Below are 12600 nucleotides of genomic sequence, written 5' to 3' on the forward strand. Positions count from 1 at the left end.
GTCGCCCTCAACGCAAAAGTGCCAGTGACCAGCAGACATTTTGACGGGGCCCCATACAATCTCCAGAGAGGCCTGACAACAAAAGACACCCACCCCAAACTAACTTCACCAGAATATATTCTAAAGCATGAGGCTTGCTTTTTAGTGACCCCACTATGCCATATATAAGAATATGGGACCTGTGATTTAAAAACACAGGTGTTCTTTATTTCAAAATAAGCAAGATATCACTGGATGATCTGATCAGACATTGTAACAGCCCATTAGACTCTTCTCACTTAATGGCACACCTGGACAACATTGCGACTTAAAAAATCTGCCTCTTATTCACCACCCAAAATGCCCAGAATAAGCCCTCTAATGACCAAATCTACATGCTGTCTTCTGGCTTACTGGGGGCCTACACTGCTATTTTAATATTCCACATCCAGTGCTGGCAGCATTGCCTAAACCCAAAGTAAGGGGCCATAACCACAGCTGGGGTACATAAGAGGTGGGCGACATACCTTTCCCCGGGGATAACAGCTCATAATAGGGCTCCCCACAGTGGTACTCAATAGTTGCTCCGTAGGTGGTTGAGTTGCTATGTGATAAGTAAGAGATGTAGCCGTTATCAATTTCATCTGGACGGCCACAGTCGATCCCTGAAAACGGAGAGGATGTAACAAATCAGAAATTGCATTACTCAGTAGTATCTATCTAGATCTTCATGGTACGACATTCCAGATTTAAAATTTATGAATTTGATTATCATGATTAAAGGTATGCACATTCAGAACAAAAGACATAATAAAGCTGTTCTGGCCCATCATACACATGGTAGCTGACAGATCCACCAGTGTGAAAGAACACAGCACACAAACCAACCACAACCAGCTATACACCAGGTGTAATGGAACCCTGCAATGAAGATCCTGTGAAGACACACCAAAACCATGTCTTTTAAGCACCCATTCCCAACATTTTAGTGAAACACTTATTGCAGTCCGGGACTTTTCATTTAAACGTTTAACATTGTAACAATGGTCTAATAAATCCTTGAGTGAAAAGTGCTTTGGGGGTGGGAGTAATAAATGGCTTGATGTGTCACACATGGAATATATCTACACCTGGCAACTTGGCAAGCAGAGTGGTCCCCATAGCAGTCATTATTTTAATGTGTTTAATTTTTGAAATAGACACAAACATGCATCACAGTAGGTCAGATCTTCACCACATAGGTAAAGGTCTCAGTCACATGTTTTCATTTGGGAGCAGCAAAAACATAGGCACAGTTCTCATACACAAAAAGGGATATTTGAAGAACACAATGAGTAGAATTTAATGTATCCCTTGATTTGCGTTAGGGCAGTTGGTGTTTTATGAAATGGAAATCTAAAATAACTTCGGGGCATATTATCAAGAACAGCGTTATAATTATCGCCGATTTAGCTTCAGGAAAATGCCGCTAAAGCGGCGATAATGGGCTTGATAATATACCCTTGAGAATTCCAATAGAAGCACATGTTCACACCAGAACATGGGTGTTGGGTCTTGTACTTCTCTTTAGGGGTTCTGTAGCTTTAACTATGTACTATTCTTTGAATAAGTGCACATGCCACCATTACCGTTCTAGCTTAGAATGGTGGCATGTGGAATGGTCAGAACAGCAGTTGCACTTTGCTGTTGCACTAACCGGTCGTTTCTCTGGGCTTCTATTACTTGAATAAAGCAGTTCACTTTACCAGAATTGAAGTGTCTTCTTTTTACTGGCGACAACGGGAGTTTGACCCTGGACTGGCTGGAAGCATTCTGGTAGCTGAGAAGAACTTTTTGCCACCTGTTCATGTTCTCCGTTTCCATTTACCTTACAGTTCTTCAGAAATCTTTGCTAATGAGCGTTGTTGAAGATAAGAAGAGCGTCTCTCGGAGGCTGGGCCTAGTAGGATTTTCCGCTGTTTCGTGACTTTGCTTAATCCCTTAACACCGACCTCTCAAGCTCCACTCACGACCTTAGTTGGATCTCGTGCTTTCCTTAGCGCGCGCTGCTCTTAGTCATTCAGACGCTTTCCACGTAGCAACCCTACGTTTGTGTATTTTGTTGCCTAGCAACCTATTCCACGGCGCTACGCTTCAAGTTGTTGGTGGCCATTGTCAAAGAGACTTGGGGCCCGATGTAGGTAATAGGGAATTACAGATTCTTAAATAGAGAATTTTACTGATTCGGTATTTAGGAATCGGTATTTCATATGTAGGTAAAAATTCTGTAAAAAATATTGAATCGTTAATATTCCTTATTACAGAATCAGTAATATTGATTCGGTAATAAGGAATCACCTGCCCATTCATTCCTATGGGCTCGGAGGCCCATAGGAATGAATGCGAAGAAATTCAGTATTACCAAATCAGTATTACTGATTCGGTAATCTTGGGAGGTATTTCAAGGGACCTCTGGCACCCCTGAAATGTGCATGTGTGCACATGTGGCGCACATGCATGCCCTAAGGCCATGGATGCGTGCCACATGGCACACTTCAAAAAGCAAAAAAGTGCTTTCGGAAAGGAAATCGCTATTTACCACCAACCTGGAGTTGGTGGTAAAGAGCGATTCCTTAAACCTGAGGTGCACTGTTTTAAGTGCTACCTACATTGCATTTAAGGAATCGGTATTATCGAGTACTTAAATGCAAAGCCATAAGGAATCAGTATTAAGGAATCGGTATTTACCAATTCCTTTATACCGAATCCTCCCTACATCTCAAATGCCTAAATACCGGTCGGTAACCGTGAAATTTAATGAATTTCACTGTTACCGGGCAGTATTGGGCGACCTACATATGGCCCTTTGTTCTTCGTCTCAACAGCTGGCACACATTTATTTTTATTTATTTTATTTAGAGAGCTTTATATAGCGCGAACGTGACCCTTGGGTATCAGAGCGCTTCGCATTCACATGAGGTAGGTTTGATATACATATACATCTTATCTGGCATGAGGTAAGTTTTGTACAAAGCAATATAATAAACATTTCACATGGTATGAGGTAGTTTCAGAAATTACATATATCTGTATAAGGTTCGGAAATAACATATGTCTGTATAATTCCTGTAAATGTCTGACTTAAAAGTTTCAATGGAGGTTCTTGGACTAGTCTACTGAGCTGTACTTGGTGTATTGTGACTCCAGTAACAATAGTTTCAAGTTGTCTTATTCCGTGCATTCTGCATCCGTACATCTGGATTAGTATTCTATCACCATTGGTTATCCTTAGCATAGGATGGGATTTTTTCTTCTTTTCCATTTGTTGAACTATTTTGGAACATCAATGTTCCGGTGGTGATGATGCCCTGTCCTGTCTATTTGAGGAACTTACTCATTAGGAAGATCTTAGCTTCCCTCTTGAATGTAGCAGTGTTTGTGATTTTCCTAATATTTGAGGGGAGTCAGTTCCAAATTCTGGGGGCTGCTCCGGAGAAAGCTCTGTTATACGTTTTCTTCTTCCGGAACATGGGTGGTCTCAGCAGCAGCTCCTTGGCACTCCTGGCTGGTCTGCCTCTTCCAGATAACTCAATTTTCTGGGCCAGGTATCTTGGTGTTTTATAGTGGTGCACTTTGTGGGTAATACATGTCATCTTCAGTTGGATTCTGGCTTCGTACGGTAGCCAGTTTAACGATTTCAGGTGTGGAGAGATATGATTGAATTTCCTCGCTCCGGTGATGAGTCTTGCAGCTGCATTGAGGCATGCTTTTAGTGGAGCTGTGGAAATTTTTGGTAGACCTGCTAAGGTTGTGCATTCATATTCAATCTTTGTGACCACTAATGATTGTACTGCCAGTTTGAGGTCCACCATAGAAAGGAATGGTTTCACTCTCCTAACGTAGTTCAGGTGAAAACGAGCACTTTTTGCCATTGGTTTGATGTGGGCTTTCATAGCGTAGGGGTGCAGTTTAGTGCTGTGATCATTTCGGTCCATTCCCTCACTTCTGTGTGGTTCTTTGGTGGTGAAATTAATAGGAATTCTGTTTTTTGTGCGTTTAGTTTCAGATGATTGGTAGTTAACCAGCAAAGTGACAGTTTTAGGGCCTCATTCATTACCTTGATGTCTTCCAGGGATGCGATCTTCATGTAAATCTGCGTGTCGTCTGCGTACATGTAATAGGATATGTTTGCGTCTCGGAGAATTTCTGTCAGTGGTTTGACATAAAGGTTGAAAAGAGATGGAGATAGGGTAGACCCTTGAGGGACTCCAATTGAGTTAGTACACAATGGGGATAGTGTCTGGTTGACCAGAAATCTTTGCGTTCTATTCTGAAGAAAGTATGCAAACCATTTCAGCACATTTCCTGACAAGCCCATCCTGTCATGAAGCCTGGCTAGTAATTTTCCATGATTTACTGTGTCGAAAGCAGATGACAGGTTGAGAAGGAGTTGTAGATATGTTCTATTGCTATCTAAGGCCTGTAACGCATCATCGAAAATATGTACGATCGCTGTTTCCGTGATTTGGCCTGTTCTGAATCCCGATTGGCAGTCGTCCAGTAGCATGAAGTTAGCGATGTGTTGGCTCAGTTGATTTTGCTCACATTTCTTAATTAATTAGGCAACTAATGGAATATTAGAAATTGGGCAAAAGTTATTAGGATCTGCTGGGTCCGCTGTATGTTTTTTGATGATGGGGATGACTTGGCCTGTTTTTAGGCAATTCGGCAGGATCCCATGTGATAGTGAGGCATTTATTATTCTAGTCCATATAGTGGTTATTAGGTTTGATATCCGAGAGCATTCTGGCGATGGTATTCTGGTCGTATAGCTTGAAGGTATCCCACTGTACTTTGTTCTTTGCCCTATCAAGATCGATTGTCGAGGTGGTATAGCTCCGTATTTGTGTTTGGTTGGGTATGTTGTCAGCTGCCGTCCTGAGCTCTCTTTCAAGCATGTCAGCCTTATTGGTGAAGAAAGTTGAGAATTCTTCAAAACCCAGTTGAGTTTTAGTAGTTTCTTGGGCAGTTTTGGCCAACTTGTTGGATTGCTGCTTTAATATCGCGAATAGTTTCTGTGGTCTGTTTTTCGCTTTATCCAGTTCTGATCTAATAAATTCTTTCTTGGAATTGAGGATCTTTTTGTTGTATTCGTTTCAGATTTTTCTGAGTGATTTCCGCTCGGGGGATGATGGGTGTTGTCTCCATTTTCTTTCAGCTTGTCTTAGTTTCCGTCTATCTTCGTTTAGTGACCCATTGAACCATGGATTTTTATCCTTTTCTGTGACTCTTTTCAGTTTTAGTGGCAAGGTAGAGTTGACTATATTTGTTACTGATGTAGTGTAGTGATCCGTTAACTCATTCACATTCTGCAGATTGTTAGGTGGATTCAGTTCCTTCTCACAACTTTCCACCAATAGCTCAATATTCGAGTCTTTAGTGTCCTGGGTCCACTTTTTGAGTTTAATAGGCTGCTTGGTCTTGTTCCTTTTCAAGGTGGGTATAAGGAAGGTAATGACATGGTGATCCGACCAGTCGCACGGAACAACTAAGTGGGTCGAGATATTCTTGTTTCTCGAAATTATCCAGTCTAGTGTTGTTTCTTTCCAGTGTGTTGGCTGTGTGCAGGCTTGGGTAAGGTTTAGCTCCGTTAAAAAGTCTTTAAGAGCGTTGACCTGTTTGTCCTTATTGTCCTCCCAGTGTAGGTTAAAATCGCCCAGGAATACATTGTAAGAGTGATCGTTGGAGTTAGCCATGATGATCTCCATTAACTGTTTTATAAAGGTCCCATTATTACCTGGAGGGTGGTACAGCACATGTAAGTTGCATCTTTGATTGTCTGTTGTTCGTATATTGAGACCTAGATATTCACAGGATTCGAGTGGTTCGGCTTGTATTTTGTTGATCTCTATATTCGATCGGTGGATGCAGGCTATACCGCCTCCTGTCTTTTTTAGTCTATCTACCCTCACAATGTTGTATTGGGGGGGGCACTAGAAGGTCCATAATTGGAGATGAGGATTCCGAGAGCCATGTTTCTGTCAGGATTGCTAGGTCAATTTCCTGACTAATGACAAGGGCAGCGATGTCCGATGCATGTTTTGTTGTTGTGGACCGACAGTTGAGCAGTAGGCATATCAACGGTTTCCCTGAGCTACTAGTGCTCATCTCTAGCAAGTTGGTGGATAGCTGGACTTGTTGTAAGTTGTTAAGGTTGGGTTATGGCTCAGTCATCATGCGCAGAGCTAATTAATTATCGCCGATTCGCACAGCTTCAATATGTAATCATCTGAAGTTCTGCATCATGTGCACAGCTCATCTCTGCAACGCTGATTCGCACAGCTTTATTTGGTTTTTGCAAAGTTCTGCAGTGTGCGTACAATGATCTTCGCATCTCTGACTCGCACAGATTTAAATAAATGCCATAGTGACTTGATACATTGTGCTCACAGGATTTATACATCACTGATGTGCACAGCTTTAATCTGATTTATCATTATTTGCACATTTATAAATTTTTGTAATTCTTCAACATTGTTTTTTTTTTTATAATTGAGATTTTGCTATTTGTATTGTATTTCCAATTGGCATCATGCAGCAATCTGTACTTTCATCTTCTCCTTTTCTTTCCACTCCAGGTGCACCTCCTGTAGAATGGGAGCTATGGTTTGAAGGTTTTGAGGCTTATTTAGAAGCCATTGAAGCTGAAGTTTTTACTAAAATAAAAAAAAATTGCTTTGCTGCGTCACTTTTTGGGCACCGAAGGAAGAAAAGTATTCAAACATTTGCCTCCTACTGTAGTCATGGGTGAAGGTAATGCTGTTGATGAGTATTCATCAGCCATAAAAATGTAAGACACCAGATTAAAAAGAAACATAACATTATTATGGAGAGACACGCCTTTTATTTGAGAAAACAGTTACCTGGTGAACCTGTTGATACATTTTTAAGTGATCTAAGAGTATTAGCTTCCACCTGCAACTACAAAACATTTCAAGATGAAATGTTGAGCAATCACTTAGTTGAGAAAACGAATAGCAAAAAGATTCAAGAAAAGTTATTAACGACACAAGATTTAACTTTAGACAAAGCTTTAGAAATAGCTACAAATATGGAATCTACAGCTATATATGTGGATCAAATAGCTTTAGATACTAAAATACGTGCTCTTGCCATTGACAAGGCAGTTGTCAAAAAAGAGACTAACAATGACAAACGCAAAACGTTTTAATGCTATAGATGTGGCAATAAAAATCATTTGGGAAATCATCCTTTTTGCCCTGCATTAGATACATTTTGTGTTAAATGCAAAATAAAGGTAATTTCACCAAAGTTTGCAAATCGAAACCTAGTTATTCCAACGCTAAATATCACTCTAAAAAAGTTCTTTCTATAGAAGCCAAACCTGAGGCTGATCAGAATTCTGATAGTGGGGATGGTAATGAAATTATGATGTTGTCTAGTATGATGGAAAAAATTGCTCAAACTTCCTCTAACATTGTGAGTACCGCTCAAGATTTTATGACCAAACCTCAAATGGTACACGGTGAGAATATTTTTGATATACAAAATAGCACATTCTCTAATTCAGGTTTTTCTGAAAATGCTCTTGTTTTAAAACTTCAACCTAAAGCTGTAAAACAGCCATACTGTCAAATTGGTGTAAATGGTAATCACATTTCCATGATGGCTGATTCAGGTTCATTCTTCACACTAATTGGTCCTGAAGATTGGTGCAAATTAACTGATATTCCCTTGAGGAAATCGTTAATTAAACCAGTAGCATATGGTGGCAACCCTGTTCAAGTTTTGGGTGAATTTGATTGCACTTTAACATTTAAAAATTATTCTACTACTGCTACTGTCTATGTTTCTAAAGATAAATCATCTCTTCTTGGTTGGTTGGAACAGAAAAATGTAGGCATCATTTTAGATCCCAATAGTTCCAAACAAGTTTTGCGTAGAGACCAAATTGCATCTGTGAGCACTGTAGATTCCCATGATTGGAAATCTTCCTTTCCATCTGTATTCAGTGATACTTTGGGCAAAATAAAAGGTTTTTCGGATCAAATTTTTCTTAAGCAAGGTTTTCAACCAATTGTGCACAAATCCAGACGAGTTCCTCTAGCCATGAAAAAGGAATTGTCTAATGAACTTGAATCTCTTTGCAGTCAAGGTATCATTGAGCCCATAGAGAGCTCTGAATGGCTTTCTCCAGTGGTTTTAGCCAAGAAACCCAATAGTAATCTCAGAATGTGCATAGACTTGAGAGACATGAATGATAAGATTTGGGTGGATAGGCATCCCCTACCGAACATTACAGAAATGCTAACGTCACTTAAGGATGCCAAGGTCTTCACTACCTTAGACATGTCATCAGCTTATCATCAAATTTCGTTGAAGAAAGGCTGTCGCCATCTTACATCATTTGTCACTCTAATTGGTGGACACAGATTCAAAAGAATGCCTTTTGGATTGGTGTTAGCATCAGCTGTATTCCAAAGAGTAACAGAAGCTATGTTTGCGAATGTACCAAATGTAAAATGTTTTCAAGATGACATTTTGGTTCATGGTAAAGATTTAGAGTCACATGATAATACGTTAGCTACTGTATGACCCATTTTAACAGACCATGGTGCAACCTTAAAAGCTCAAAAATTTAAATTTGCGGTCAAAGAGGTAAACTATCTTGGTTATAAACTTTCTGCCAAAGGTGTAGAACCTAAGGAGGACTTAGTTAATGCCATAACATCTTTTCCTTCTCCACAAAACAGGTCAAGAAGCCATCTTACACTTATTGTGTCTTTGTCCTGACTTGACAGTGGAAAGAAAAAGTACACTCAAGAAAATGTTTCATGAACGTGGTGTTAGGACTTGTAGGCAGGCACTAGTGGCAAGCTTCAACCCAGATGACTTGCCAATGAACTCAGCTTTTGTTACATTTCTATTTATGGTCCAAAAAAAGTTGGAAGCTTGTACTTGATTAATTTATGAGAAGTGTGAATATGAACCTATTGAATTAACCAAAAATCCAATTTTAATCCATTGACTTTTATATCAGATTGATGAAAATTACTTGAACATATGGATAGTTTTTAGCATTTTTATAACTGCACATGCTTTACCTGCTTTTTGTAAGATTTTAAGTAATCAAACAAATAAAAAAATTATTATTATTATTATTATTATTATTATTATTCTCCACAAAACAAAGATCAACTGAGATCATTTTTAGGCATGTTGGAATTTTATGCCAGGTTCATTCGCAATTGTAGTAGCAAAAAACACAATTTAAGGTTATTAATGAAAAAAAAACAATTTCTTTGGTCATCTGTGCTAGAAAAAGAATTTCAGTCCATCAAATTAGAACTGAGTATGGCCATTCCTCTTCAACCGTTTGACACACATGAAGAATCGATTATAGTCACTGATGCTAGTCAATATGGTTTAGGAGCTGTTTTACTACAGGTCAGAGAGGGAAAGAATGAGGTAGTAGCATTTGCTTCACGCACGTTGAGAGGTGCAGAGTCCACTTATTCTGTTATAGAGCGGGAAGCTAGAGCGTGCTGGTGGGGTGTGGATTATTTCAGACAATATTTATGGAGTTCTGAATTTACTATTCGGATGGATCATACGCCATTGCTTAATGTTCTTACCACCAAAGGAGCTGGTAATGCCACTCCTCGCATTGCCAAATGGCACTTTAGATTGATGAAGTTCCATTTTCATTTAGAATATATTCCTGGGGTAAAAAAAAACATTTTCTGCGGATTGTTTGTCCAGATTGCCTTTGGTAATTGATCAATCTTGTAAACAAAAGGAGGATGCGTGTTGTGCTGTGTTGCAGCTTCATTAGTTGATTCTAATTTTCAGTCTGGTATTCTCAAAAGAACGGATTTGTTGGTAGTACCTGTGTCTCTTCAGAATAAAATCTTAATTCTTGCTCATGAAGGTCACATATGTATGAGAGCGATGAAGAAAAGACTTAGAGAAGTATTTTGGTGGCCTGGTATGGATAGTTCTGTGGAACATTTTGTAGAAGATTGTATATTATGTGCTAATCTCAGATGACACTTCCTAGTCCAATTGAAGCGATTCCGGCTGCTGACAAACCTTGGGTTAAATTAGCTCTTGATATCAATGGTCCAATGTATTTATTGGATGGGAAAAGTAGATTCGGTCTGGTGTTGGTGGATTATGGTACTAAGTGGCCTGAAGTTAAATTTGTGAAATCGCCAACAACAGTGGAAGTAATTAATTTTCTGCAATGTCTGTTTTTGAAGGAAGGTGCCCCGATTGAATTGGTCACAGATAATGGGGTATAATTTGTATCCAAGGAGTTTCAAGATTTTTTCATCTCATTGGGGGATCAAACACATCACCACCTCTCTATATCATCCCCACAGTAATGGTTTAGTGGAACGCTGCAACAGAGTCATCAAAGATAGCATTTAATTATCTGTTGTCAATGGTTTAGACTGGAGGAAAGAACTTTCCAATTTATTGTGGGCTTTACATACCACACCTAATGCTGTAACAAAAGTCTTGCCTTTTACATTATTAAAGGGCAGATCAGCTGCATCTAAGTTGGTTAGACCATGGATGCAAGATCTTAGTGTTCCAACGGTCAACCGTGAGTTGGTGAAGGCTGATTGTATCAAAGCCCAAAGTAAGTATATCACCAATGAGCTCATCAAAGGAAGAAAATAGTTTGATTTTAAAGTTGGTGACTGGGTCAAGGTAAGACTTCCTGGTCATATCACCAAAGGTCTTTCTAAGTTTTCATGTTCTAAACAAATCACATTCATAAGGAACAGATCAGTTAAGTTAAGTGATGTTAAATGGTGGAACATGGAGAAGTTATATAAACAGAATTCGCCTAGAAGTGTTTGGTGTAGATTTTTCTCACAATAATCCTGTTTCTGGTCAAGGTGATCTAGGATCTCTGTAAGAGAAAAGAAGTCTTCTGTGTGGTAAAAAGATTATGTCAAATGTTAAAGTCTACAAATTGTATCTGCAAATTTTGTGATTATTGGTTATACCTTCTTTCATTGTACGATACTGTGTTTGATTTATTTTCATATAATAGTTTCATGTTTGTTTGGTAAAGGGGGAAGATGTGTTGGATCTTTTACTTCTCTTTATGGCTTCTTGTAGCTTTAACTATGTGCCATTCGTTGGATAAGTGCACATGCCACCATTACCGTTCTAGCTTAGAATGTGGAACGGTCAGAACAGCAGCTGTACTTTGCTGTTGCTCTGGCTGGTCATTTCTCTGGACTTCTATTACTTGAATAAAGAAGTTCACTTTGCCAGAATTGAAGTGTCTTCTTTTCAACGGGCTTCTATGGGAATTCTATGGGAATTCACAAAGGCATATTATCAAGCCCATTATCGCAGCTTTAGCGGCAGTTTCCTGCTGCTAAAGCAGCAATAATTTTAATACTGTTTCTTGATAATATGCCCCTTCATTTTTTAGCTTTTAAAAATGGGGAGTATTCCACCTAAAGTGAGACTGTTGGCATGTGTATATAAATAAAGATGATTTGTAATCATTATAGGTCAATCAAACCTGAAGGCCTCTCTGGTGATATCTTAAATTGCACACTAACAACCTATTTTGAGATGCACAACTAGTTTAAGGATGCAATCTCGGTGATCTGTATGAAATAGTTATGTACTAAAAAAATGAAATCATATATTATCAGACACATTTAGGGAATTATATGCATGATTGAAAATCAAACGTCGACGGAGTAGCTGTTGAGGTTTCAGGAAAAAAGGCTTCCACGAAGTATTGTGAAAGCAGAGGTACATTGTAAGCAGCATGTGTTATGTTATGAAAACTACTTGTCAGCACCAACAGATATCTGTTATAAAAGCATTAACCCACTAGACTATTCTAGTTAGCCTGAAATTGTGAAATCTAACATTACATGAAATGCTCTGGTGCATGTACATTAACCATCCAAGCTATTTTAGAAGAATTGGAAGATTTTAATGCTAAGTCAGATAAAACAAATCATGCAAATCATCAAAATCAGTTGTTCCCCTTTGAAATATAAGCATAAAGTGGCAACATGATGATACCATGCCAAAAGTACTTTAAAGTGGGCAGACATTTCACAAATATTTCAGTTTAAATAGAGGCAGAGTTGATACATTAAAGAAAACTGCTAATTAAGTACCATCTCTTGGCCCTTTCATAACCTCAGAAGACACAGAAAGGTCCAGTTTTTTTCTCAGAGAAAGGTGGCAACCCTTCCTGTAGTTCTTCAAAGAAGATGAGGACACCCATTGGATGCTCACAGTCATGGTTAGAACCAACGACCAGATGCACCCTGAAAGTACCAACAGGTACACACAAGTGGGTGTGACTAATGCCTGTGAAACATGAAAATGCAAGCTTCTGTCTGTCACAGAATAGGTACAGCACAAAATCAGCAATACAAGTGTCCCTCACAGAACAGACACAGCCGGGCATTAGCCGTGCAAGTTTCCCTCTCTTGCAGAACAGATACACCGTGTGAATCAGTTGACAAGTGTCTCATTAACTCAGATGAAGTACACCACAGCAACCTTTCCACAACAGCTAGAGCTAAGCATCTCCAGTGCAGGCTAACATTCCTCATGCAACAGGTA

At 39.1% G+C, this 12600-nt stretch overlaps 1 protein-coding gene across 1 annotated transcript in view; it reads right to left on the bottom strand.

Annotated features, from left to right (window-relative positions):
- The window catches only part of LOC147706454 (complement C1s subcomponent-like), a 75718-nt gene that overhangs the window by 15471 nt on the left and 47647 nt on the right, over positions 1-12600 (bottom strand). The window contains exon 5 of the mRNA XM_086932969.1: positions 507-644. Within this exon, the coding sequence (XP_086789095.1) occupies positions 507-644 (138 nt within the window). The remainder of the gene's footprint in view (positions 1-506; positions 645-12600) is intronic.

This window comes from Lissotriton vulgaris, chromosome 7 (genome assembly GCF_964263255.1).
Source record: "Lissotriton vulgaris chromosome 7, aLisVul1.2, whole genome shotgun sequence".
NCBI classification, from domain to species: domain Eukaryota; kingdom Metazoa; phylum Chordata; class Amphibia; order Caudata; family Salamandridae; genus Lissotriton; species Lissotriton vulgaris.